General features: G+C 42.2%; 3 protein-coding genes and 1 pseudogene across 5 annotated transcripts; all 4 read right to left on the reverse strand.

The window, feature by feature from the left end:
• Positions 1 to 1,839: 1,839 nt before the first annotated feature.
• On the reverse strand, positions 1,840 to 2,013 carry LOC119264882 (annotated as a pseudogene).
• Positions 2,014 to 12,369: 10,356 nt separating this feature from the next.
• On the reverse strand, positions 12,370 to 20,156 carry rbm46 (RNA binding motif protein 46). Of its 3 annotated transcripts, none has more exons than XM_017717761.2 (6): positions 20,131 to 20,156; positions 17,358 to 17,502; positions 15,544 to 15,881; positions 14,742 to 14,871; positions 13,513 to 14,316; positions 12,370 to 13,044 (listed from the first exon to the last, which is right to left on the reverse strand). In XM_017717761.2, the coding sequence occupies exons 2-6, from the start codon at positions 17,494 to 17,496 to the stop codon at positions 12,857 to 12,859; spliced, it is 1,599 nt and encodes a 532-aa protein (XP_017573250.1). In that variant the 5' UTR covers positions 17,497 to 17,502; positions 20,131 to 20,156; the 3' UTR covers positions 12,370 to 12,856. The 3 variants fall into 3 exon arrangements, with proteins under 3 accessions (XP_017573250.1, XP_017573249.1, XP_037399768.1); XM_017717760.2 differs by lacking the exon at positions 20,131 to 20,156 and adding an exon at positions 19,899 to 19,964; XM_037543871.1 differs by lacking the exons at positions 12,370 to 13,044; positions 20,131 to 20,156 and adding an exon at positions 19,899 to 19,964 and having other exon boundaries at positions 13,508 to 14,316.
• Positions 20,157 to 21,383: 1,227 nt separating this feature from the next.
• Positions 21,384 to 24,135, reverse strand: lratb.2 (lecithin retinol acyltransferase b, tandem duplicate 2). Its single transcript, XM_017717762.2, has 2 exons — positions 23,176 to 24,135; positions 21,384 to 21,855 (listed from the first exon to the last, which is right to left on the reverse strand). The coding sequence occupies exons 1-2, from the start codon at positions 23,683 to 23,685 to the stop codon at positions 21,700 to 21,702; spliced, it is 666 nt and encodes a 221-aa protein (XP_017573251.1). The 5' UTR covers positions 23,686 to 24,135; the 3' UTR covers positions 21,384 to 21,699.
• Positions 24,136 to 24,260: 125 nt separating this feature from the next.
• Positions 24,261 to 27,194, reverse strand: LOC108439371 (lecithin retinol acyltransferase-like). The gene is made up of 2 exons (XM_017717747.2): positions 26,527 to 27,194; positions 24,261 to 24,720 (listed from the first exon to the last, which is right to left on the reverse strand). The coding sequence occupies exons 1-2, from the start codon at positions 27,079 to 27,081 to the stop codon at positions 24,568 to 24,570; spliced, it is 708 nt and encodes a 235-aa protein (XP_017573236.1). The 5' UTR covers positions 27,082 to 27,194; the 3' UTR covers positions 24,261 to 24,567.
• Positions 27,195 to 27,246: the final 52 nt, after the last annotated feature.

Consider the following 27,246-nt stretch of genomic DNA (forward strand, 5'->3'; position numbering starts at 1 on the left):
ATTATTAAATCGGCATTTCCCCAGCATTGCATGGATTTACACCTCGTCAAAGCACAAGCTACAACTCAGGTTGGAGTCGAGTGACGTGACTGATCTATTCCAAAATTAAAGTATTGCTTAACCAATATATATTTTTCCAGTCAAGTAACAACTACACAGGTACTTGTGAAGCAAATTTCCATGACTTTTCCAAAACCTACTGGGTTTATTTATTTTTCCAAAACTTAACCAGGCCTGGAAATTGCTATTTTCAAATTACATGACTTTTCCAGGTTTTTCAAGACTATACGATCCCTGTATAAATTGTGTTTTATTTTTGTTTGCCAACAGAGCCTGACAGTGATGTGATGCCCTGCTCACAGCATGTCTTCTGCTATTCTGGAGAATCACCCGGTATGGAAATGACAATGGGATATTTTAAATGCTGAATGTTAAACTGCAAACATACTGTAATCAATAAATCTGTGAATAATAAATTCTAAGTATAAAATATTGCAATGCATAACATGCTACTATGCAGGTTACTGACATTGAATTTTATTTCAAATTTTATATAGAGCTATTATTTTGGATATTAAGTCTGTGGTCAGGTCTAGTTAGCAGGACAGAAATCATGCTACTTTTGTTTTCAGTCTTGTGTGTAATTGTGCTGGTCTATAAAGAGAATAAGATCAAAACAGAGGTTTCTGTATAGGGAAAAAAAAGCAGTGTGCTGCCTTTGTGTATCTGTAGATAACTTTTCCCATCTCATGTATGACTTATGGATATTGCCCGAACCCATTCTTCCCAAACATTCAGATGGCTATTTCCAACTCATTTTATTTTAATATTTTTTTATACATTGCATGTTCCATTACTCTACCCTCTCCTTGGATCACCACCTTACCGTGGTGGAGAGGTTTGCATGCCTACATGATCCTAGGAGCCATGTTGTCAGGGGCGAAAGCTCCTGGTAGGGTCTCCCAAGGCAAACAGGTCCTAGGTGATGGGCCAGGCAAAGGGTGATCCAAAAACCCCATATGAAGAACAATACCAGGACCCAGTTTCCATCGCCTGGATTAGGGTTACCGGGACCTCACCTCGGCGAGCGCCTGGTGGCCGGACCTTTACCCATGGGTCCTGGCCGGGCTCAGCCCGAAAGAGAAGGGGGTACTGGAAAGTGCCCCCTGTGGGGACTCCATTGTCTTGCTGGGTGACTTCAACGCTCACGTGGGCAATGACAGTGAGACCTGGAAGGGCGTGATTGGGAGGAACGGCCTCCCCGATCTGAACTTGAGTGGTGTTTTGTTATTGGTGTTCTGTGCTTGCCACAGTCTGTCCATAACAAACACCATGTTCCAACACAAAGGTGTGCATAAGTGCATATAGCATCAGGACACTTTAAGCCGCAGTTCGTTGATCGACTTTGTAGTTGTGTCATTGGATTTGCGACCATGTCTTTTGGACACCCGGGTGAAGAGAGGAGTGGAGCTGTCAACCGATCACCACCTAGTGGCGAGTTGGATCAGATGACGGGTGAAAATACCGGACAGACCTGGCAGACCCAAACGAGTTGTGAGGGTTTGTTGGGAACGTCTGGCAGAGGAACCTACCAGAAAGATCTTCAACTCCCACATCCAACAAAACTTCGACCACATACCGAGGGAGGCCAGTGACATTGAGTCAGAGTGGGCCCTGTCCCATGCCTCCGTTGTCGATGCAGCGGATCTGAGCTGTGGCTGCAAGGTTGTAGAGCGACGAGGGAGGGAGTCCCGAACCACACGAGTCGTCGCATGACGAGAACCACACGCAACAGAAAAGCACCAGGTCTGGCTTTGCTTCTTTCTTTCAAACAGTTTGAGGAGGTGCACCGTTCCCGGAGGTACTGCAATACCAGGTCGATGCGTGGAGCGGACGGAGCAAGCTCCTCTTCCGTCTCCCTGTTCTAAAAATCAATTTAATATGTAGTCCTCATATAGAGGACGTATCAGATATTAAACTGATAAGAACAGATTTTTTTTTATAAAATGTTTTATTGACACTTGAGGCATGTGTAATACCATTTACATTTTTTTCGTTTCACATGAACCTAAAATATTTTTCTGCGAATACAGTAACAGGGAAAACAATAGTGCATACTTGTTTTTAAAAGTCCATGTCCATGTAAAAGGTTTCTTAAAAGCTTCTGCCAAAAACACACCTCATTTGTTTAAAACAATAAATACACTTAAAATGTGACAACACAACAGTAACGGTCTCAATGGTCTCCGTTGTTCAGGGCCGAGATTGAGTTTCTATCTAAAAAAATCGCTCCACCCTGCTCCCCAGAAGTCACCAGGCTGCTGTGGTCTTCCCCAGCGGAGGTCCTCGCTCCTTGCCCGCTGCTCCGCCTTCGGTACTGTCACCATCTCTTTGGGGGGGCATCCACGGGAGCCAGAGGCCGTGGTGGTCTGGACCCCCCTACGTGTAGCCTCGGCCCCCTCCTCTGAATGGCGGCGCTTGGTGCCCCCTGCAGCGAAGATGTTACCAGCTGATATACCGCATGCAGTGGCACCATCACGCGCTTCCCCACCAGCAGGTTGCGGGCAGTCCACAAAGCGGCTTTTACGCTGTTTAGGGTGAGCCAGAGTGTGGCAAATTCTCCCGCTGGTAACTTTTCAATACCCTGGCCCACCCCATTTACCGCTAAGCGGTACGTCAGCGTGTGGGCCGCCCCTGCTGGCAGGCTCGGGCACTTCAGGGGGCCGATCATGCTCCACAGGTCCCTCGCCACACTGCACCCCCAGAGAACATGCCGCACGGTCTCGGGTTCACCACACCCGGGCCGCGGGCAGATCGGACTGGTTCCCATTCCCCGAGAGTGCATCACGGCCCTGACCGGGAGGATCTCTTGGGCAGCCAACCAAGACAGGTCTTTATGCTTGTTCTGGAGCGCAGGGTGGGCTGCGTTCCTCCAAACTTGTTTGGCCGCACCTATTGTGAGGCCAGGAACAGGACTCACTTCTTCCCGGTCCTGTACAAGGGAGACCATCGATTTTGCATTAGTTAAAACAGAAACGTCTTCATCCTCTAAAACATATTTTTTTAAGAACTTCTTAATAAAACCATATTCCCCAGGCTGGGTAAAAGCAACCGGTGTCCTTAAGTCCGGGGTTAAAATCCTCAGTCTTTGCAGATAAGACCCCAACCAGAACTTTGCCATGGCTGCCGTCTTATTGTCTCTGGATGGGGTCGTGGCGTACTGCACGTGCAGGGCGGTAAACTTGCTACCTAGAAACAAGTGGGGATCCGGGAGCCCCTTCCCTCCATTTTCTGGCCTCTTCTTCATGACCTCCCGCCGTAGTCGCTCCCACTTGGACCCCCACAGAAAGTAAAACATCGCCCTCTCCAGACCTACAAGGAAATTTCGGGGGGGACTAAAAACAGAGCAAGTTAATAAAAGCAAGGGTAAAATAACAGCTTTTATTATTAAAATCTTGCCTTCTAAAGTCAACTGTCTTAGTCCCCAAAAGCCCAATCTCTGCCTAACTTTCCCTAACAGGTCAGTCCAGTTACCCTGTCCACCACCCTCTTTGTCAAATTTAAGACCTAAAATTTTTAAATCAGTTTCTTTAAAAACCACGTCCAGGTGTGTCGAGTCATTACCCCATGACCCAAAGAGCTGGGCCTCGGACTTGCCCTTATTGAGCTTAGCGCCCGAGGCCTTTCCATACCAGTCCGTCAAGTCAAGTGCTCTTTGGGCCGTTAAAATGTCCGAACATAAAAGAGTGACGTCGTCCATATACAAAGTGCAGGTCGCCGTCAGTCCACCTGGCAAGTCCAGTCCTTTGATCCATTTATCCTTTCTCAAGATCTGTGCCAGTGGCTCAATACATGCAACAAACAGGAGGGGAGATAAGGGACACCCCTGACGAACACCAGAGCGAACAGTAATCGCTTTTGAAAGGTATCCATTTACTAGAATTCTGCTGTTGATATCTTTATACAGCAATCCCACCCATCCTAAAAACCTCCCTGGGAACCCCATCTTTTGCAGAACCTTGAACAGGAACTGGTGCGAGACCCGATCAAAAGCTTTCTCAAAATCTAAATTTAAGACTAATAATCGAATATTTCTGTCTCTCGCAAAACAGATGGCGTCTCGGATCAGCACTAGGCTGTCAGTGATCTTCCTTCCAGGAACAGCACAGACTTGATCCGGGTGGATCACATCTTCTAAAACCATTGACATGCGTCTGGATAAAACCTTACTAAAAAGTTTACAATCAAAGTTTAAAAGAGTTATTGGTCTCCAGTTCTTGAGGTCCTTCCGGTCCCCCTTTTTGTAGAGCAAAGAAACTATTCCTGTCCTAAAACTGTCTGGAAGGCGGTCCATGTCCTCAAATTCCTTAAAAACAGTCAACAAGTCCTGTCCCAAGATGTCGAAAAAGGTCTCATAAAACTCCCCGGGGAGCCCATCCTCTCCCGGAGCTTTCCCTTTTTTAAACCCCTTTAGACATTTTTGTAGTTCTAAAAGCGTAAACTCATTTGTTAAAACCTGCTGACTGTCTATCTTCCTATCTATAAAATCAACAACTTCCTGCATAAATGGTACTTCTTGGTTGCCTAAAAATAATTCCCCATAAAATTCCTCTACCATATTTAAAATTCCTCCCATGGTATTTTCCTCCCTTCCCTCCTTTTTTAATTCCGTGATTACCCTCCCACCTGAAATTATTTTTTTAAAAAAGTACCTTGTACATTTCTCTCCCTCCTCCAATTCCTTTTCTTTTGCTCTTAACATAATTCCTTTGCTTTTTATTTGTGTTAAAACCAACATTTCTTTTTTGACTCCCTCTATCTCTTCTTTAAAATCAAAACCTTGGTTAAAAAGTTTAAAATATCTTTGTAGTCTTTTTTGCAGCCCCACCATCTGTCTTTTTTCCCTCTCTTTTTTCTCTCTCCCTTTTCGTTTAAAAAAAACCTTCGTCCGTTGTTTCACCATTTCCCACCACCGTGCACGTGTACTATAACAGTCCTGGAGGGTCTGCCAGAGACTGTACTGCTCCCTGTAGCACCCAACTATCTCCTCATCTTGCAACAGGGAGCAGTTCAGCTTCCACAGCCCTCTCCCTACCGTCACACCGGTGGGAAAAGATAGGGTGCAGGACAGCATTGCGTGGTCTGAAAAAAAGACGGGGGTCAATGTAGCATCGGTGGGTGGGATATCCCTAGTAAACACATAGTCGATGCGGGAGGCCCGGGCACCATCACCACTGGACCAGGTGTAGCCCTCCTCCCCTGGATGCACTTTCTTAAAACAGTCTACTAAGTTAAAATCCTGTATTATACCCTTTAAAACCCCCGATGATTTGTCTAATTTAAAATCTTCCCCTACATTCTTCCTGTCCTGGTTACATAAAACACAATTAAAATCTCCCCCTACTACTAGAGGGGCCCTCCCTAAAAGGTGGGGTTGCAAGTCCTCTAAAAGCTCGCACCTGTCTTGTTTGTCGTTAAAACCGTACACATTTATAAGGTTAAAATCCCGTCCTAAAAAGGTCAAATTTACTACAAGAGCTCGCCCTTCCCTCACCACTGTGCTACCCTTCACCACAAGGTTTGGATTATTTATTAAAAGGGCCACTCCGTCCGCTCTGTTGTAGTGTGATCCGCTCCACAGCGAGGGACCCACAGCCCATCGCTGTTCCCACTCTCTGTACGCCTTGAGGAACGGCAAAGCACACTCCTGAAGTAAAATTAGATCTGACCTAATACTGCTTAAAAAGGACAGGATACTGTGTGCTCTAGTTGGTGCTCTCACACTTCTAACATTAATCGTCGAGATTGTGAGAGACATGAGCAGTATGGCTAAAAACCAGGCGCTTATATAACTGAGAAGCCTTACATTAAAACTACAAAGATTACATAAAACCAGACTATGTTAGCTCTTGTGACACTTGCTCCTCCTTTATCTCCATTGGTTTGAAGACAAGGGGGGTACCGGTGTCCATAGCCTTAGGCCCCACAGAGACATTCTCTTGTGGGGCTCTTGGCGTAGATGCTTTCAGCTCAATCGTTAGAAAGGATACCTCGCTAGGAGAACCCGCAGGCCACAGGCGGTTCAAGTCTTCCGATGAGGAACTTCTTGAACCCCGTTTCGCCCGCTGTTTCTTCTCTGCCTTCAAGGGCAGAGGGGACTCTGCGGGTCTTTTTGGTAGTTGAGCATTTGGGAGTGAGTCACTTTCCTCACTCTCCTTCGACGCCATCTCTAGCTCTGGGACCGTTTCCAGGGAGGAGAGAGTGGAGGCTTCCCCTTCCTCTTGAACCTTTTCCTGTGGGGGTGTGGCCTCCACTCTATCCATTTCCTGTTCCTCCCTTTCCACTGCCTCCTCCTCCACCACCTGGCCAATCCCTGAAGCTGGCGGGAAATTTGAATTTCCCTCCAAAACTTCAGGGGCCGCCCTTTTTTCTTCTTCCTGTCCTTTTTCTTGACACTGTGGTGTCAGTTTGGGCATTTTTAGCTTATTGGCAAATGAATTGGGGCAATCCCTGTACAGGTGGTTGGATGCCCCACAGAGATTGCACCGTCTGCCATTGGGACACTCTTCAAAAGTGTGCCCAACTTCTCTACACTTCCCGCAAAAAATTTCTTGGCATACCTCCGCCAGGTGTCCAAGCTTGCCGCATTTGCGACAAAGCTTCGGCATTCCCTGATAGAAAATGTGCCCTCGGTTTTGTCCTAACACTATCATAGAAGGTAGGTGTCTCAGGCCCAGGTAACTGCTCGGGTCTTCCCATTGTTGGATGGGAACTCGCCACGAACAGTTCCAAATGCCATCCTCATCCACCACCTTGACAGGTTGTCCCTTAACCGTGCAGAATCTTTTAAGCCAGGTGCAAATATCCTCTCCAGTTACTGTCTCATTGAACATTCTGACAATCACCACCCGGTGCGAATTGTCAGAAAGCTTTTCAACAGTAAACATAGAGAACTGGCTCTTCACATCTTCCAACTTTTGCCAGAAACTTCTTAACAGAACCGCAGTACAGAAACTAACATCAAAACCCTTCCTCCCAGGCAAACTCAAAATGCAATTGATTTCTTCCGGCTTGAAGTGCAAGGTATGTTGGATAAGCTTCCTGGAGAAGTCCAATCTGGACATCTCCAGGAGCTTCCCATCAACCTCCTTGAAAAGAAATCTAACGCTGTGGTGCCTCCCCACGCCGGCACGACCAGCCGACATGGCGGAGACACCAACAGCACACTAAACTAAAACTGAATAGAAGAAAAAAGTTAAAGGTTACTTACCTTTTAGAAGCGATGTCTGGTCAGCCAAGTATCCTCTTCTTTTAAATTACCGAAAAAAAAAACCGCAGTTGCAATCTCTCTCTGATAGGTGACGACAGAAGCCACTGAACAGGCTACTGTCTCCCCACAGAGAGTCGATCCCTGTCTCGTCCTCTTGATCTTAGCCAAAAGGCCGAGAAGCGATAACCAGAAAGCCAGTAAACCAGAGGCCGCCCCCTGGCACGCTCGAAACTACTGCACGGTAAGCTCAAAGGGTCATGTCCCAGGCCCACCCCAGGCCAGGCATACACCACAGACCGCCGGCGCTCGTCCCGTCAGCTCCGGACAACCGGTCCAGCCGCGCCTCCGCCTGTCTTTAGCCACACGGCCGACGCCAAACCCGTGCGCCGCTTCTGCACCGTTGACCGTGAAGGTACCCTTGCGAGAACATCTCCACCTGATTTTAAACACGTCAAACAGATTTAGCTCTGTCGTGGTGGCAATCCCTGAACCCATTGGTGGACACCTTGGGTAAAGGAAGAAAACTGGAGGAGTCCTATCTTGGGTGTGGGAGGAGTTTGGTGAGGCCATTGAGAAAGACTATCGACAGGCAATGAGAAGGTTCTGGCAAACCGTCAGGCACCTCAGGAGAGGAAAGTGGTTCCCGACCAACACTGTATACAATGTGGCTGGGGGGGCTGCTGACTTCGACTGGGGACGTCATTGGACGGTGGAAGGAATACTTCAAGGATCTTCTCAATCCTACCAACGATCCTTCCCTAGAGGAGGCAGAGCTTGGAGATCCGAGCGTGGGTCCGTCTATCACTCGGGCTGAGGGAGCCAAGGTGGTTAGAAAACTCTGGTGGCAGAGCACCGGGGGTGAATGAGATTCACCTGGAATTCCTGAGGGCTCTGGATGTTGTAGGGCTGTCTTGGCTGACATGCCTCTGCAACATCACGTGGACATCTGGGGCAGTCCCCCTGAAAATGGCAGACCGGGGTGGTGGTCCTGCTTTTTAAGACAGGGGACCAGAAGTTGTGTTCCAATTATCGGGGAATCACACTTCTCAGCCTACCCGGTAAGGTCTATGCAGGGGTACTGGAGAAGACAGTCCGACCAATAGTTGAATCTCAGCTACAAGAGGAACAATGCGGGTTTCACCCAGGTCGTGGAACACTGGACCAGCTTTTTATCCTCACCAGGGTCCTGGAGGGTGCGTGGGAGTTTGCCCAACCAGTCTACATGTGTTTTGTGGATTTGGAGAAGCCATTCAACAGTGTCCCACGGGGGATCCTGTGGGGAATGCTCCGGGAGTACAGGGTGAGGGGCTCGTTGTTACAGGCCATTCAAGTCCCTGTACAAACGGAGCAGGAGCTTGGTTCATATAGCCGGCATTAAGTCAGATTAGTTTCCAGTCAGGGTTGGACTCCGCCAGGGCTGTCCATTGTCACCAATTCTGTTCATAACTTTTATGGACAGAATTTCTCAGAACAGCCAAGTGGCGGAGGGTGTCGTGTGATCTGCTTTTTGCGGATGATGTGGTGCTGTTGGCTTCATCAGGCCGGGACTTCCAGCTCTCTCTGGACCAGTTTGCAGCCGAGTGTGAAGCAGCTGGGATGAAAATCAGCACCTCTAAATCTGAGACCATGGTCCTCAGTCAGAAAAGGGTGAAATGCTCTGTCTAGGTCGGGAGTGAATTCTAGCCCCAAGTGGAGGAGTTTAAATATCTTGAGATTTTGTTCATGAGTGAAGGAAGGATGGAGCGAGAGGTTGACAGGCGGATTGGTGCGGCGTCTGCAGTAATGTGGACCCTATACCAGTCCATCATGGTGAAGAGAGAGCTGAGCCAGAAGGCGAAGCTGTCAATTTACCGGTCAATCTACGTTCCGACTCTCACCTATAGTCACAAGCTTTGGGTAGTGACCAAAAGAACGAGATCGCGGATACAAGCGGCCGAAATGAGCTTTGTCTGCAGGGTCGCCGGGCTCTCCCTTAGAGATAGGGTGAGAAGCTCGGCAATTCAGGAGAGGCTTGGAGTAGACCCGCTGCTCCTCCACATTGACAGAAGCCAGTTCCTAGGCAGCTGTTCCACACATGTCAGACGGGGAGGAGACCACGTGGAAGACCCAGGACACGTTGGAGGGATTATATTGCTCAACTGTCTTGGGAACGCCTCGGGATCCCTCTGGAAGAGCTGGAGGAGGTGGCGGGAGAGAGGGAGGCCTGGGCCTCTTTGCTTAGACTGCTGCCCCCGCGACCAGGACTCGGATAAGCGGTTGAGGATGGATGGATGGATGGATGGATGTTCTACCAAGAGTGTCTGGGTGTGTGCTTGTGTTTTACTGCCATATATAACAGTCTGTGTTGTGTGCTTCCTGACTTTATGCGTGTTAGATTTACGAGTCTGCTAGGCTATCCCCATACAATTGAATTCCAAATTCTCAAATCAATAACATACATGTTTATAAATGCTGTTAATTACACAAATAGGAATTTATTTTACACAGAGCAAAGTGACATTAGCAGACAAGCACTTTCACATATTGTGTTTGATACTTCATCACAGGCTCAAAACGATTATTTAAATATGTTAAAAAGATATTTTGATGTCTTTGGTTTCTAGAATGATGCCTGATAATCTTATTATATTTACATTAATCAGACTGCTAAAATTCTCTTCAGATTATCAAGAGAGCAGGCGAGACTCTGCTGTTTTCTAAAAGAAGTGCACTGCCCTCTAGAGGGACCTTTTATATATTGCTAACAGAGCTACTTCCCATTGGTACACCATTACAACAGTGAGCTTACCTCTCTTAAAAATCTCTTCCTTACAAAGTATAAACATTTTTTGATAATACAATAGTAAAATACTATGTCTTCTTTCTGACTTCATCTATAATGAACGCAATTAAAACATCTCCATCTTGGTACATTCCAAAACTGTATTTTAATAGGTAAATCACCCAAATGACAAGCTACAGCACATGTTTATTATTGAAAGAAGCAATAATGAACATTTTGTGCTACATAAATGGTGTCTTAAACAGGATGTTGGCACTCTTGTGGCTGAAACGCATGTATCTGCAAAATATCTTGATGTCCAGTGATTAAGGGACTTCTATACAATGTCTTTACTGCATGGTATTCTGTCCACTCCTCCCACCATTATGTTGGGGCTGAATGGGAAAAATATTGATTGTGACTTTTCTGGTCAAGGTAATTGCGACTTAAATGCAACTTTTCTGTAAATTAAGCTCCAGGCTTTTTTCATCAAGAAGACTAACACACAAATCTAACATAAATAAAGGAAAAAGCAAACCTTTTTTATACTGCACTGGAGGGGGTACACACTCCTATTTCATATTCTTCGATATTAATACATATCGCGATAAATGTCTAATTATCATTTCCTGCCAGTTTGAAGGCTGATTTTTACTCCTGAGTGGTCAGTTGTTGTTTTAAACTACCCTTTATGGTCAGAACATGACAAACACTTGCCAAACAGTGGAACATTTCACAAACCGGTCATGGGATAGTGGGAGAAAGTTTCTGGTGAGCTGTTTTTACCAGCTGGAAAAGCACAGGCACAATTTTTTAACATTCATAATTCAAAAAAGAAAACTGATTATTTTAGCGATCTGGTGACGAGCGCTAGGCTATCTGGTCACAAGTTTTAAACTGTTTAGCTTCAACAACGTCAGCTTAGTACAAACAGCAAATAGCTGGTTTGGTGCGACGATGATGGATCACACCAGATGCATCTGACGCTCGCTGTGTAAAAGCATTAACTGCAGTGTGATTCTCTCATACCAGAAACACAAAATGATTCTTTTAGGTATGTTTAAACTGAAATCAGTGCTTTTTTGTCTTACCATGCTGTGCGAGGGACAGAGTGCTGCTTCAAATTAGCCAGCTGTTAAAAACAGCTAGCCTCAGAAGCTAGCTTTCTCTCACTCCTTCACACACAGCATCCTCAGTTTACTTTTGTTTAAATCAAGGCTGTATCTTGCATGAACCCACTTCTTTTTTTCACTTTTGTTGCTTGGCAATGCATTAATACTACAATATGACTGACTGACTACTTCTCCGATTTCTATAAACATACTATAAATTTTAAAACTTTTTTAAAAACATGTTTTGGTTTTCAAGATTTTAACTGACAGAAATTAGGCTCAGTGTGTTAACATCAAGTCAAGCTCAAAATGTGTTGTCTTTTATCTCTTTTAATCAACATCAAGTTAACATGATCTCAAACAATTAAAAAGTTCTACATGAACAGGTGGTGTTTAAGACAGTAATATTTTGGTAAACAACCTATGTTAAAACACATTCCAAAAACATTGCAAAAATGCTTATGGTAAAACTGTTCAGAACAGCAAATTCAACTCAAACACAGTGTTTGTGGGTGGACAGAGGTGCTCTAAATCCATTCCGTAGTATTGTACATTGGGCACTTCCTTTCAAACATTTCAAATGACACACTTTTGTAATGAGTGGCAGATTGAAGTTAATCAAAATGCTGTGTTCAATAAAATATTCAGATATAATATTTTTTGATTCTCTAAATCATTATGGACAATTCAAGACAGATTATTTTGACAATTAATTATTTATAATAAATAGTCATTTTTGTGAAAGCCAACAGAAATAAAACATAAATTTTACATTAATTTCTTTGGATATTCACGTGATTTAGTTTGACCACCATAACCATTACAAGTGTATATACATATATATATATACACACACACACACATATATACACATGTTTGCGATCAACTTTTGTGGTCCTAAACTTGGCATTACACTGCTTTTGACAATATATTGTTGGGTATTTTAACAAATTTATTTAAATTAAAAAACAAATGTACAAATAGTATTGATAACTCTAACACCAAATTGAAAAACAATACATATACTATAAATTTAAAACAAACACAAAATTAAAAAAAAAAAAATCCACACATGGGCATAAAATAAATACATATATTTTTTAATTTTTTATATATATTCTTTTTTTTTTTTTTTTAAGGCAGCCTTGAGTGGGCTATTGGATGGACTTGGAGTTAACTGAACATCCAAATAACCATAAAGCAAAATTCATAAAAAACGTAAAACTATAGCACAATCAAAAATAATGGTTACACAAGTGGCTTGTTTAAGAACTGATACATGGTGGAAATTTGTTTGTGACTTATTAGCAAAACTTGCATTTCATTGCAGAGGTTGAGTATCAAACCTGGACAAACCGCAGGGCCAAGAACTGTCTCTTGAAGACAGGAACAAAACAACAAAAAACCTTTAGGTGACCTCTTCTGTGGAGTTCTAACGTGCTACGGTCAGAGGTTTAAACACTGACACACTAAAACTAATGTCTTTCTGACATAAGATAACTTGTTTTACGATTAAATACACAAAAGGTAGATTTTGTAGCACATTAATATTCAAATAGAACATGTGAATACTATCTAGAAAAGATAGTAATTTAAAAATATAAACCTGAAAATAGCTACTATCAAAATCAGCTAGGCTAAGTAATTCCCAAAAAATCTAAGAAAAAAACAAAAACAGCATAACCAAACCTGCTTTGCTTCAAAAATATGGCTTCAGAAGAAGGATGACTGGCTTGGAATGTAGAGCCTCTGGCCACCGGCACCAGGAATGGGTAGGGGAGGTGAGATGGGCGCCATGGAGTATCCTGGATACGGCAGAGATCGACATGGAAATGACAGCAAACCAGGTGATGCAGGGGGAGTAAAATTCCCAGCCAAACCAGGACCCTGGAATGATGAATCTGTAGATTACAGAGCCACACACACACACACAGACAGACACACACATATTAATGCTTTTGAATAAATGAACTTTGTCATTGCACATTTTACCACAATCATGGCAAAACTCAACGTAATAATCAACAATTTGGAACATTCTAATCTATAAACTACAACTGACTACTGACAATTCAAAACAACCCATACTGACATAAAAGATCACATTATATTACAGTATTATGTCGTTAAAGCTGCAGAGTTTAAGTCTGTATGATTATAACTGCCAAAGTTGAATTTCACTGCATTTAAGAATATAGTACTGCTATACACCTATACAATTACTGTAATATATGTGAATTTCTCACATGCAGTAACTCAAAATTGCTTGTAAGTTTTTACAATGCCATATAATAACTGCAAATAGTGTCAAAAAAAATATGGCAGACTTTTTTCTGAATCTGAAGAGACAAACAGACAAACAGACTAACCAAGGTTCCAAAGTGTGTTCTGAGCAGCAAGTTCCTTGGCATCCTCCAAAATGGAACAAACTTTATCAGGCATATAGCTGCTTCTGGTGCTGCTGATTACAACTTTATAAATGAGCAGTGTTTTTCCTTCGTGCCCTGCTGCGGAGTAAAGGTAATACTCTGGCAGTGACCATCCATTCTTGTGGCAGTAATATTCCAGCAATGACACAGCAGAGCTCAGCTGGCTGGGTTTGAGAGTCTGCAGACTAACTGGTACCAGAGTGGATCCTGGCAGGAACGGATACACACAGCGTTCCAAGTCCACAGCATACGGATTGCTCCAGCGAGGTGGTAAGCTAAGGGGACGTGAACATAACCCTTCACTCATAATCCCCGTACCCAAGCTGATACCAGAGTCATCTTTGCTCTGTAAAAGAAAGTTGGAGTCACCATACAGCCCCCCTGCCATTCCATTATGGCTGGCCCGTGTTCCAAATCTTCGACTCCCATCTTTGCTGATTGGCTTAGCCAGAGTAACTTCAATGGGCGAGCCATCAATAAGTTTGCCGTTCATGGACTGTTGTGCAGCAAGTGCGTCTTCACGGTTGTGGAAGTGGATAAAGGCATAGTCTGTCAACTTCTTAACACGCTCCACAGAGCCAGGCTTTAAACGAGAGAATTCAGACCGAAGCGTCTCCTCTGTGGTGTGCAACATAAGATTGCGTACATACAGCACCCGTACACGCTGCATTGTCTCTTCATCTACATCCTTCTCTGGTTCAGCCCAGTCAACCTGAATAGTATGCCCCCACAACTGGAACGTTCCTGATAAAATAAACAAATACAAAATCTATATTGTTGCCAACCTAAAAAAGTCACAGATACTCAGTTCAGTCTTTTCAGTACAGGGTGAGTCAAAAGTCACAGGACAGGTTTTACTTTATTTTTTATTTTATTATTCATCTCTGAGGTCATCTCAAACAAATTGTGTATGCTGAGAAAATCCACAACAAACACCACCTTCAGCACTGCATTGTGGAGGCTTGTGACAGCAAAAAAAAATGAAATAAAATAAAATAGTGTCCTGTGCCTTTTGACTTACCCTGTATATAGTTTGTTACAAAAGTGCTTTCACCAATTAACAGGCTAACCTAACAAGCAAAATCAGATCTTTCCTGATTAATATCTGCAATGTAAGACCAAGCTGACTACACAACATAACTTTTTTTATTTATCTGACTTAAAAATACCTGGTATGAGTTTTCTGCGGGCCATGGCAGCAGCTTTGTGCGATTCATACTCCACAAAGGCAAAACCACGGTTCTTACTTTTGTCTGTGGCACTGGGGTACACAATGACATCCACCACCCCATCAGTCACCTAATTTTGACATTGAAGAAAAAGTTAGGAATTAAAATGGCACAAAAGCTGGGGAAAAAATTGGACTATAAAAGGAACAGTTGTCAAAGAGAAATCCCAGTAGCTTATACCAACAGTTTCAGTTTGATGAATAACATTTAGCAGTCGACTACACATACAAATGTGAAGTCTGTGAAAACACACAAATCATTCAATATCAGCTTAAGTTTTAATTGCAATACACTTGTGTGCAAATTCTTTAAACCCAGCATTTCCTAACAGGATACACAGATGACAGTATTCTTTTCAAAGTCACTTCAATTTAAAAATATACATATTGTATGGTGTAAAAACTATTTTCCTGTTTTTTTACTCAAAAACTTTTGTTTGACAGTAGTCATTTTCTGAACCCATTATATCAGTTTTAAGAATTTTTTCTTGCATCCAAGCCAGCCCGTTAGTGTTCTACTTAGTATTTTTATGTCAAGTTCAATGCTTAATACATTTTAAGACCTCAACAAAGGAAAGGTAATACCACAAAAAAACAGACAAACACATATATGACACATATTGATATCTATTTTAATCAGTCAGACTAGCTGAAAAGCAACTATGACACTCAATTTCTTCAAGATGGTATCTGCACATATTCAATGAATGTAGTTAATGCTTTCTCTTTATTAAAAGACTTACTTTTATCATCTCCTCTTGTATCTCCTCTTTCTTCCTGTCTTTTGGGATGGAGCCGATAAAGAGCCGACAGTTGTCTAGACTCACGCATACTCCTATAAACTTCCCTGGACGGATCTCATAGTTGTCAAGAAGATGGATGGCCCGCTGTGCAGATTCTCGAGTGGTATACATGACAAAAGCATAGCCACGATTTTCCCCACTAAACTCCATCATCAAACGGAACTCATAGATGCGGCCTGCACGTTCAAACACAGGCACCAGCTCATCCTCATACATATCCCGGGGAATTTTCCCCACAAACACCTCACAGCCTCTTGGTGGAGGGGGACCTTCCCAGCCTAGAACAAAGATTTATAGTTTAGTCATATTTACCATTTCTCATTTCTATAACATAATAAAATCATTTGCAATGAATGGAACGTTACATACACTACATTTCCAAAAGTTTTAGCTCCTCTGCCTTCATACGCACATAACCTTGAGTGACATCCCATTCTTAATCCATATGGTTTAATATGATGGCGGCCCACCCTTTGCAGCTATAGCAGCTTCAACTCTTCTGGGAAGGCTTTCCACAAGGTTTAGGAGTGTGTTGATGGGGATTTTTGACCATTCTTACAGAAACGTATTTGTGAGGTCAGACACTGATGTTGGACGAGAAGGATAGGCTCACAGTCTCCACTGTAATTCATCCCAAAGGCGTTGTATTGGGTTGAGTTCAGGACTCTGTGCAGGCAAGTTCTTCCACACCAAACACACTCATCCACGTCTTTATGGACCTTGCTTTGCGCACTGGTGCACAGTCATGTTGGAACAGGATGGGGTCATCCCCATACCGTTCCCACAAAGTTGGGAGCATGAAATTGTCCAAAATCTCTTGGTCTGCTAAAGCATTAAAAATTCTTTTCACTGCAACTAAGGGGCTGAGATGAATTCCTGAAAAACAACCCCACACCATAACCCCCACCCCCCCGCCAAACTTTACATTTGGCACAATGTAGTCAGATAAGTACTGTTCTTTTGGCGACCACCAAACCCACACTCATCCATTGGATTTGCCAGATGTAAAAAAAACGGGTTTCGTCACTCCAGAGAGCACATCTACACTGCTCTACAGTCCAGTGGCAGCACTTTACACCACTGAATGATGCGGCTGCTCGGCCATGGAAACCCATTCCATGAAGCTCTCTACGCTGTTCCTGAGCTAATCTGAAGGCCACATGAAGTTTGGAGGTCTGTAGTGATTGACTCTGCAGAAAGTTGGTGACCTCTGTGCACTATGCGCCTCCGCATCCGCTGATCCCACTCTGTCATTTTATGTGGCCTACTATTTCGTTGTTGTCGTTCTCAATTGCTTCCACTTTGTTATAATAACACTAACAGTCGACTGTGTAATATTTAGTAGCAAGGACCTTTCATGACTGGACTGCACAGGTGGCGTCCTGTCACGGTACCACACTGGATTTGAGCTCCTGAGAGCACCCATTCTTTCACAAATGTTTGCAGAAGCAGTCTGCATTAAATTATTTGGACGGGTGACTGAATACTTCTGGAAATTTGTACTTTTTAAAAAGTTTATATTACGTTGCTAACTCATTAAAAACCTGATATTAAAATATTTTTACTTTTGTATGATAATATGCTGTTACTCATTATAACAAAACTTTATATATTTTATATACTTTATAATCTATTTTCACCTATAGTAACCACATCGGCAAGCCCAACAATCACTGAATGTTCTTTAATGCAGCAAGTTTTTTTTTTTTTTTTAGGTTTTTGGGCTACTACATTCTATAGGACTTTTCTCTTACCTGGTGGTGGGCCACCAAATTTTCTTTGTCCATTTTCCTGAACCATACTGTATCCTGTCTTCTCCATTAGGGCCAAGAGCGCAGCTTCATTTGGGCTTTCCATCTTACTGTCCTGGCAAGACCAACTGTGTTCTTCCATTACCACCTTAGAAAACACAAAATACTTCTAATACTTCTCACATTCTCAAACACATGAAACTGTTGAAGAGTAATGTTGTGACAGCAAATCTGACTTTCCACTTTAAGACCATACAGCTTATTTCCTGTAGTGCTAGTCTCAACAGTGGACAAATCTTTTATCACTGTTTATTCATTATGTTTCATAAAGCTGTGGTTTTGAATTCCAACCATGCTGGCCCCCTGACCTGAAAAGTTTCAACTGTTTGCTGCCCCAACAGGACCCAGCTCATCAAGCTCTTCATAAGCTGGATCAGGTTTGTTGAGGGCAGAGAATATCTGATACTGTGCAGAGCAGTGGGTCACCAGGACTGGAGTTGAAATACAAGAAAATGTTATTTCTACAAAAAGATTTTTTTTTTCTTTCAATTATTTTACCTTGACTGGAGTTTAATATTTCTCTCACTGTTTCCTGACAACTTGTTAAAAAACAATGTGTTTTAAGGACCAATAAAAAACACAATCCTAGAAAAAAACACTTCTATAAACCAACCAGCAGCTTTGAACTACATTTACCGAACAACCACTTATTAAAACCACCTCCTTGTTTCCACACTTATTTGTTATCAGCACTACTTACCATATAGGTGCACTTTGTAGTTCTACAACTACAGACTCTGTTTCTCTGTATATTTTGTTAGCCACCTTTCAGCCTGTTCCTGAATGGTCAGGACCCACACAGCAAGTATTATTTGGGTGGTGGATCGTTCTCAGCACTGCAGTGACACTGACGTGGTGGTGGTTAGTGTGCATTGTGCTGGTACGAGTGGATCAGACACAGCAGTGCTGCTGGAGTTCTTAAACACGGTGTCCACTCACTGTCCACTCTATTAGACATTCCCACCTTGTTGGTCCACCTTGTAGATGTAAAGTCAGCGATGAAGGCCCATCTGTTTTTGTGCAGTTTGCGTTGATCATCCTGTAATCCTTCATCTGTGGTTACAGGACACTATTGGTTGGATATTTTTGGTGGATGGAATACACTCAGTCTAGCAGTGACACTGAGGTTCTGAGTGACACTGATCCACTTGTACCAGTGCAACACACAAACATGACACCAATTCAAAATTACAGCAGTCCCCAGAATTCTTCCACCACCTAAATAATGATCTGTGGTGGGGGTCCTATCACCGAAGAACAAGGTGAAAGGGGGCTAACAAAGTATACAGATGAACAGAGGGAGCAGACTGTAGAACCACAAAGAGCACCTTTATGGTCAGTGGAGCTGATTAAATGGACCATGTGTGTGTATAAACAAGAAAGTGGTTTTGCTGAAGTGGCCGGTAGGTTTTGTGAAGCAAAACGTTTCCTGTTTTAAAAAGCTGATTATGCCTGCATTGCTGATTTCCACTATACAAACTCTGCATTATAACAAGAATGCATTTCTTATTACATCCATTACATTCATCTAACACCAGCCCTGTGAACAGAAGCCGGTGTTTACATAAGTTAACAACTATGAGGTGACTCTCAAGAAGCACTCAATACTTATTGAACTAAAGTTAGCTTCCAAGTAAAACAATGACACCACTGCATCTCACAACCTGTCATTTAAAAAATATGACTACTTAAATACAACTGTTAATTGTTATGCATGCAGAAAAGTTCAGGCAGTAAGGTAGCCTCATCTACAGATCATTATTCCCGAAATAATACATATATATATATATATATATATATATATATATATATGAACTTGTCATTAATTATGTTTATGGCAAACATTTTAATTTTATTAGCTACATTATAGTCCCACTACCTTAAGTGAAATCTACAAGCAGAGGAAACTTGCTAAATATGTTAGCTAGATAGCTAGCTAACTACTGCTTCACATCATGAGCATGTAACGTTACAGCTAACTAGCAAAATAACAGCAGACCAGCGGGAACGTAGGCTAGCTGACTAGCGCTAGCTTTAAACATCAGTTGGAAACTTTGTGATAAGACAGTAACCAGTTAATAAGGTTACTAGTACATAAACACATCGAGCTAACCTTGTATGATGTTTGGCTTTCAATTCCTTACGGCGTCAGCGTATCTTAGTTGGGCTGTGCAATGTCGTTATTAGCAGCTAAGCACCGCTGCATGCTAAACTGAGGTGATTTGCGTTAGGGAGTAGTTCGCTAATAACTAGCTAGCCTGCCCAACTAACTTAAGTCTCTAGCTAACTAGAAATGAATATACATTAAAATAACTCCATTGCAGGTTCGCTGGCTCGAGGAAATAGTCAATTGGGTTTCTGCAGCCAAGGACTGCCGCTTGCGAAACTAAGGCAATATTCGTTAGCAAGAGCAGCTAACTAGCTAAACTTGCAAGCTCCGCTCGCTAACTAGCTATAAGCAATGTAACTAGTGGGTTAAGCTACCTCCAGCGTGGGCCCGTTGACTCGTCAAGGAACCAAAATTTAAAAACGATTAAAACTATACTTAAATTGCTAATAAAGTGTCAAACATGTGACGCCTTATTACAAATTGAACCAAGAATCAGCCTTCACCTCGTGAAGTCTTGATTAACGCGACTCGTTTGGCTAAGTTAACTACGTTTAATGTTTTGTAAATGTTGCGCTGGTCAGTTTCCCAGGGATTTTTACTACATACTTTCGATAAAGTAGGGAAGCACCAGTTTTCCCGTCTGCGGAGTGGAGGTTAAAACCGCCTACTGAGTCCCAGTAGAGGCCGCCGTAGCTACTTTTGGGGCTTTTGCGCTGGATATCGATCGACCAGCGAAGTACATATGAACCAGTGGCGTGTGTGATGATTTACTCAGCAACAGCCACTATACGGTAAGCTACCACTTTGTGTGAACAGGGCCAACTGTGCAGATAACCTTATTTCAGTCAAAGACACAGTTAAGTAACTTGGCATTTTCATAAATAAATAAATAAGAAAGTAAATAAATAAAAATTACAGCCAGACATTTGAACTTACTTAGCAGCCTGAAAAACCCCTGAGCATGTTTCAGCAACTTTAGGTTGCTTTAGAGAGATTTATCCTTAGCTATGTGAGGTATTTTATGCAATGCTGAAGGACTGTCTCGTTTTATATATCCTTCTGTCTATATATCCTTCTACCTAGTCACATGCTCATGAAATCAATACAATATTTCTGGACTATATAAACTGATTGGAATAGAAGAGCAGAAGGTGGTCTGGGAGTACTGGACTGCATTAATATTATCAAAACACTTAGTATTACTTGGCTCAGAAGGTGTCTCACAAACCCAGATTTCATTATATAGCTTTCATGTTTTGTGCTGTCTGATGATATTTTCCACTGATGTTGATTTTATATTTGTAGGACTCACTTTGCACTTTTGCACTCACTCTTTTTTTCTCTTTTACAGTATATTACCTCAAGAGAGGAGAGTCTATTAGTGAGGAAAGAAGACTGAAGCATCTGGAAAAATTTTGCATGGAGGAATCAGCTTAAATGCTTTTCTGTATGCTCTCCAGTCGCTCATCTAGTATTATAAGAGAAGATGCAGAGCTGTTATCTTCACAGAACGGTTAGATTTCTTATATATATTTTAGCGTATACTATTTTTTTCCATTGAATTTTTCTTATCTCTTCAGATGGTGTCAATAATTCTGGCACTATATTAAAAATTAAGAAACTCCACTTCATTTCACCATGCACTATCATGAATTTTGAGAGGTACTTAGAAATCACCGTTCTATAGAGATGGATTTTTATTAGTTCAAACGTTGGCCTTTTTATTATTTATTCACAGACTGGTATAGGTCTCTCAGCATAATCCAAATTTGAAATATAAGTGGTTCATAAACAGTGTAGAGAAAAAGATTGTACATTTGTGTTCGGTGAGAGGAGACAAGAGTCATCAAAACAAACCCTAACCAAAAAAAATGTATTTAGCATTGACCACTTGATGTTTAATTATTGTACAATATTAAAATAAATGACTTCACATAATGCATGAATAGTCACATAATGGTAAAAAGGTTCAATCAAGAACTTTCCATCATCCTTAACAAACATAAAATTTTATCCCCTTCGCAATTAGATTAGACCAGCAATAGTGCCGTTATAATAGTTATGAACCATAGTGTGTACCTCATTGATTGAGACCACATAATATGCAGTTAATAATGTTATGCAATAAATTACTTTAATATCACTAAATCTTGCCCTCTCTTGACCTGTGGGGGATCATGATGCCATCCATATGGTGAAGGGGATGACCGCTGTAAGTAAGATGCCATAAACAGACACACAGCCCAGATAAACTATAGTGAACAGGCACAGCAGAAGGGTCAGGAACGAGCTTGTCTTGCTGAACACAATCTTCCGGACGATTTTGCAGAACTATAAAAAAAAATATGAAAGAAAAAATGTTGAAGTTCAGGTGAGTGTTTTTACACAGATTAAACACCAGGTGGTGATCATGTGCTTTCATGATGGTAGACTCTTTTGAACAGACAGTTATCTTGTGCAAACTGCAGTGATTTGTATCGTGTAATTTACTGATTGATAGTGGTTGGAGGGAAAACTGGAGATTAATGTTTCATTAAAGGTGTAAATCAACGTTTTGCAGCTTAGCAAAGGAATTAAACTAAGATCAAAGTGTGAAATTCCAGCACTGCATGGAGTAAATGTAATGTGTGTTCATGTATTCATTTCTAGAAAGCTGGTTATGTATTTTGCTTTTAGATTTTTACTATATTTCTGACAACATATGAACAACTAAGTGTTATTAGGCTACATTCTATAACGGAAGACTCTAACTTATGTAGATTTGACAGCACTCACAAAGGGGCTTTGTCCAGTCTTTAGTGAGCTTACCTCAGTTCTACAAGGCAAATATGGCCCAGTTATATTTTTCTGCTAATTCTTAAACTCGAATTCTTTAAATGTTATACAGTAATGCTATACTTACTCTATTTCCTTTAATTACTACCAAGTTAAACACCACTTTTATTCCATGGTCCTTGCCCAAGTATTTGTATTCTTTGTGCAAGATTTTTTGCAATAACCAAAGTTGCATGAGTGTTTTAATGCTGTGATTTACATTTTGTGGGTGATTGATTTTGGGCATTAGCATTTTTGGCTTGATATTGATCTGAAACAGTTTTCTGATCCAGGTCTTGGAGTACCCATGCACATGAACATGTTAATGTTTTCTTTGTTCTAACACACCCACTTCAACTCAGGAAGGGTGTGCTAATGAGCTGATGAGTTCAGTAACACTAAAATGTACAGAGCAGGAGGACACTAGGATTAGGGAGGGACCCACAGTAAAAGAAGATATGGTATGTCTAAGATCACTTTGAATGAGGAGGAGTTTTGAGCTGTTAATATAGCTTAGTCTTCTGTGCTGGGAAAGTCTCCCATGTTTCTACAACTAAACTGTAGTAGGTGTGCTCCCCAGCAAGATGAGACAGGAGTCAACAAAGAAGTTTCATTAGTTTCTCCTACATTCACCTCTTTTTTTTTTTTTTAGGACACTATACCTTACATTTCTTAAATGGTGTAAATTATTATTTTTGGTGGCATTTCAGAGCCATTATGCATGATTTAACTATTGAATAGCAGACTTAGATTATAGAAAAACTTCCAAAAAAGAGTGTCTGTGGTGTCAAAATACGAGTCTATAGAGATTGCAGCAGATTCCAAGTGGCATCTTACCTGATAGGTTTGAAAGCTCATGCTAGTGCCATATCTGCAGTACATGACATAATGTTCACAGTTGTACCACAGCAGACTGTACTCCACTGAGCCCAGCAACTTCTCTGCTCTCCTGGCCACCTCTTCACCATCCAGCGGCAGCCGACTACACACCTTGTCCATGTGGTTCACTAGAATCTCTGCTCCATACGCAAAGTCATCCACACAGTCCACACGGACACTGGCCTGCTTTGTTATGACTCCGAGAAGAAGCCGGTTGTTGGTCACCATCTTGGCGATGGCACTCTTGTCAGCCGAGATAACTGGCAAGATGTCAGGAATGAGGTGCGCTACGCGGTTGTTCCCCAGATAGATCCCAAAATGGGTGAAGAGGGTTCGAGGAACCTCCAGGAGATCACCCCTTTTAAACACAGAGATGTCATGCTTGCCCTGTTTTGGTTTCTTTTTTTCTTCATTTTTGTCTGTGGTCAGGGCAATGAAAAAGCAACTGAGGAACTGCAGAGGAAACATCCTCCAAGGGTGGACGTAGTAGTTTTCTAGAAGGCTTGGCACTTAACAGTTTTATCCCTCAAGACAGGCTGGGGAGGGGCAAGAGGATTATGATGCTGTAGCTATTTTTTACACACTAATCAATAAGAATGTCACATGCTCAGTGCAACAATACATAGTTGATTACTCAATGCCAGTGTGGCCCCACTCCTCTATTGTGCAGGGGTGAAGAAATCATCTAGTAGCAGTAATCAGCTACTAATCCTGGACCACTTTACCCCTTAGGAAAGGTCATTCATAAACAGATGAAGTGAATTATATAAAGCAGAAATAGGTGATGCAACTGTGAGAACATAATTCTCTCAAATTCTTTCTTCTTTGTGCAATTCACTTTTTACCCAACAAAACAAAAAAAACTAACCAAAAAAATGTTCTGTAAGGGCAATGAAGAAATTCATTAATTACAGAAAACTGCAATTTTCTATGTACCATGTGTATTAATTTCTTTCCTGTGCAAGCCAGTAATTTTTGTTAATACACTGGATGATACAGTAATTTAAACATGGATACTGAATGAAAGGATAAGAAGCAGCAAGGGCATTTTAAAGATCTAGTCTTTTTTCTCCTGGCTTGTTTGTAGAGCACAGTAGCAGGTCATGAGAAAAGCAGTTATATGGAGAAACAATTTTTGTACTGCTTGTTTCAACATTTATTAATTTGACTGAATATGGTACAAAAAATAAGCAGTTAGCTTTAACATAATACTGTTAAACTGGGCTAAACATATCCAACTATCAAACTGACACAATGATATTTCAATGTCTTAGTGAAAGCAGACAGTTGAATCGGTAAACGGTACTCAGATCCAGTTTAGCTGGGTATGAGCACGGCAAGAACAGTCTCTTATCCAACCATCCACAAGATGAAGAGGATGAGGAGTGTTGGAAGTACTGTGGAGGGTGATAATCCCAGGAAAAGCATGCAACACACTCCAAGTACTGTTGCCACAAGCACACTCCTCTGATCCCGGATGATGGATTTCATGCACTCGCAGAACTGTTGAGGGGAAACAGGGGAACAAAGTTAGTCGTGTTGCACTTATTTCCTGAATCCACGAGACTTGGCGGCAGTAATGTGCTGGAACTAAACCTGCTCCTCTACACTCAAAGAAGCTGTTGTTCAGCCCTGCACTCCAAAATGACCCAGATTTCCTGAGGAACATATTGCCATTGACTTGAAAATAGGACTTTTCTTTGGAAATGGCTTCTAATGTGAGAAATACACACACAAAGTCCTTTGACTGAAATGAATACACTGGTTCCACATTGTTAAACAGATCACAATTATTATTGCGATTATATCAGTTGTACTTATTGCTAGAAGTAGCCCAAGCCAACTGAAACATGTTGATGTACACATTTCAAGCAACTCATCAAATAAATTCAAGGCCCAATTTCCATTTTAAGTTGATGTACCCTTTTGAATCAAATAAATGCAGAGCACATTTCCTCCCAAAGTACATTAAGGTGATATGTAATGATGTTTAGTCTTGTTTCAGTAGCCTAATCTTTCTTGAAACAATTGACCTTCAGGAGCCTCATTACTAACCCATCAGGCTAGCCTGCTGGGATGGAAATGGCTATTGTGATTTCTTGTCATGGTTACACTCTTGGCAAAGTGTTCTATATAGTACCAAAAGTTCTTTTGACAACAGAGGAACCATTTTGTTGCTAGATAGATCCCTTTTTAAAAGATGAATAATCCTATACAGCAGGTTTTCCGCCATGGAAAAGAATCAATTAACTATGCCAAGAACTGTTTGTGCATTTAGATGGTTCTTTGAGTGTTCACGGTTCTAGACACATTGTCTTTACCATGAATCCCTAATGAAGGATGCATAAGTCCCTTTGGTGAGTACCAAGGAGACTTAACTAGATCATGCTAAGAGCGGAAGCATCCAGTAAGGGTTAGAGTGCACTACATGGCTCAACACTCATTTCGCTGTAAAACATAACAGTTGCACTAACTTAATTTCTTTTGGTTTAATCATCTGTTACTAATGTAAATATAGTAACACTTATTAATTCTTATATTATCCATATTTATTTAGGTAAATCTAGATAGTATCAATTAATTTGGATAAGTCCTATGGACCAAAGAGTCTTTCACCCAAAAAGTTTCCCAGCACTCTAAGCGGCGTTGTTGGTTTCTGGTAACTTTTTTTTCCAGTAGCACTCTCTGTATAATGTCTTTTTTGTGTAGTAGCTTATTCTCATGGTAAAAGGTCTGGGTGCATGCCTTTATTACTCTCACTATTCTGGTGTTTCAGGTTTACCAGATCAGCCTGTGAGCTGTTTCAGATGGTGAATACCAGTATTCAAGCACTTTCTGAACGGAATGGTGAAGATGCTTGAAGCCATTTTAGTCCTCAGAAATCGATCACTCTTGCTTTATCCATTGCTTCATTACTATATGAAGCAATGGATAAGACCGCTTGTATCTGTTCAACACGCAGGCATTTGTTAATTACTGTATGACCTAGTGCATTTAAAATTATGAAAGTTGATACCAATGCATTACATACAGATGAGTATTTGCAACGAGAGGATCGCCTAACTGTAAACAACTAGAAAATGTGGAGTACTGCCTGCTCAACTTAAACTCTTTAGAATGACTGAGCTACTTGAGTGAATCTTACACGCTGAAAAAGTGTGGATCACTGATAGTAAGAAGTACTTATAACCAAAACAGATATTCAAGCTTGAACCTTTCACTTTCCTTAACTGTTTCGAGGCAGTGAGTCTGCATGATTCTTTCCATTCATTTAAGTTTACATTGTGGACAAAATGCAGACTTAGCTACCTTGTCTGTCTGCAGGCTGACAGCGGTGCCGTAGCGGCAGTAGGTGACGAAGTGCTCGCAGTTGTTCCACAGTAGGCTGTACGGGATCCTGCCTATGAGCTTCTCGGCCCGGAGCGCCACCTCCTCGTTGGCCAGCGGCCGCGTCCTGAGCGCGTCGTCCATGGTGTTGAGGAGCACCGGCGAGCCGTACGCGAAGTCCTCCAGCGTGTCCACGCGGATGGTGGCGCACTTGTAGAGCACGCCGAGCAGCAGCCGCTTGTTGCTCACCACCCTCCCGATGCGGCGCTCATCGCTCGTCAGCGCCGGCAGGATGTCGGGAATCAGGTGGGCCACCTTGCCGTCACCCAGATAGATGCCGAAGTGGATAAAGAGGGTGCGAGGCACCTCCAGGAGGTCGCCGCGCCGGAGCCGCTGCTGCTGAAGGTGCCTTTCCCTCTCTACCTCCGCCGCATTCTCCACCTTCCTGTCCTTCTCACCGGAGAGTAGCACACTGAAAATGTCGAAATGGGCGAGGAGGAAGGCTTTCTCCAGCAACAGCGCCAGCGAGTCCAGCATCGTACCGAGGGGGCCGATGTGCCGGTGGGTCGGCGAGTTTTCTCGATAGCTAGCCAGAGCCCGCACTCCTTCTCGCCGCGTGACGTCAGAACACACACAAACTCATACTCGGTGAAACGAGACAAGACCGCAGGCCATGACCACTGATGATGTTTTGGAAAGTCT

The sequence above is a fragment of the Pygocentrus nattereri genome, chromosome 12 (genome assembly GCF_015220715.1).
Source record: "Pygocentrus nattereri isolate fPygNat1 chromosome 12, fPygNat1.pri, whole genome shotgun sequence".
In the NCBI taxonomy this organism is placed as follows: Eukaryota; Metazoa; Chordata; class Actinopteri; order Characiformes; family Serrasalmidae; genus Pygocentrus; species Pygocentrus nattereri.

Excerpts from the sequence above, each read along its gene's own strand:
- rbm46 (XM_017717761.2), bottom strand. The coding sequence starts at position 17,496 with ATGGAAGAACACAGTTGGTCTTGCCAGGACAGTAAGATGGAAAGCCCA. Across the intron at positions 14,317-14,741 it reads CCGCAGAAAACTCATACCAG|GAACGTTCCAGTTGTGGGGG; the intron begins GTATTTTTAAGT and ends TTATTTTATCAG. Across the intron at positions 13,045-13,512 it reads GAACACACTTTGGAACCTTG|ATTCATCATTCCAGGGTCCT; the intron begins GTTAGTCTGTTT and ends TGTAATCTACAG.
- lratb.2 (XM_017717762.2), bottom strand. The coding sequence starts at position 23,685 with ATGTTTCCTCTGCAGTTCCTCAGTTGCTTTTTCATTGCCCTGACCACA. Across the intron at positions 21,856-23,175 it reads TGAGCTTTCAAACCTATCAG|TTCTGCAAAATCGTCCGGAA; the intron begins GTAAGATGCCAC and ends TTTTTTTTATAG.
- LOC108439371 (XM_017717747.2), bottom strand. The coding sequence starts at position 27,081 with ATGCTGGACTCGCTGGCGCTGTTGCTGGAGAAAGCCTTCCTCCTCGCC. Across the intron at positions 24,721-26,526 it reads TCAGCCTGCAGACAGACAAG|TTCTGCGAGTGCATGAAATC; the intron begins GTAGCTAAGTCT and ends TCCCCTCAACAG.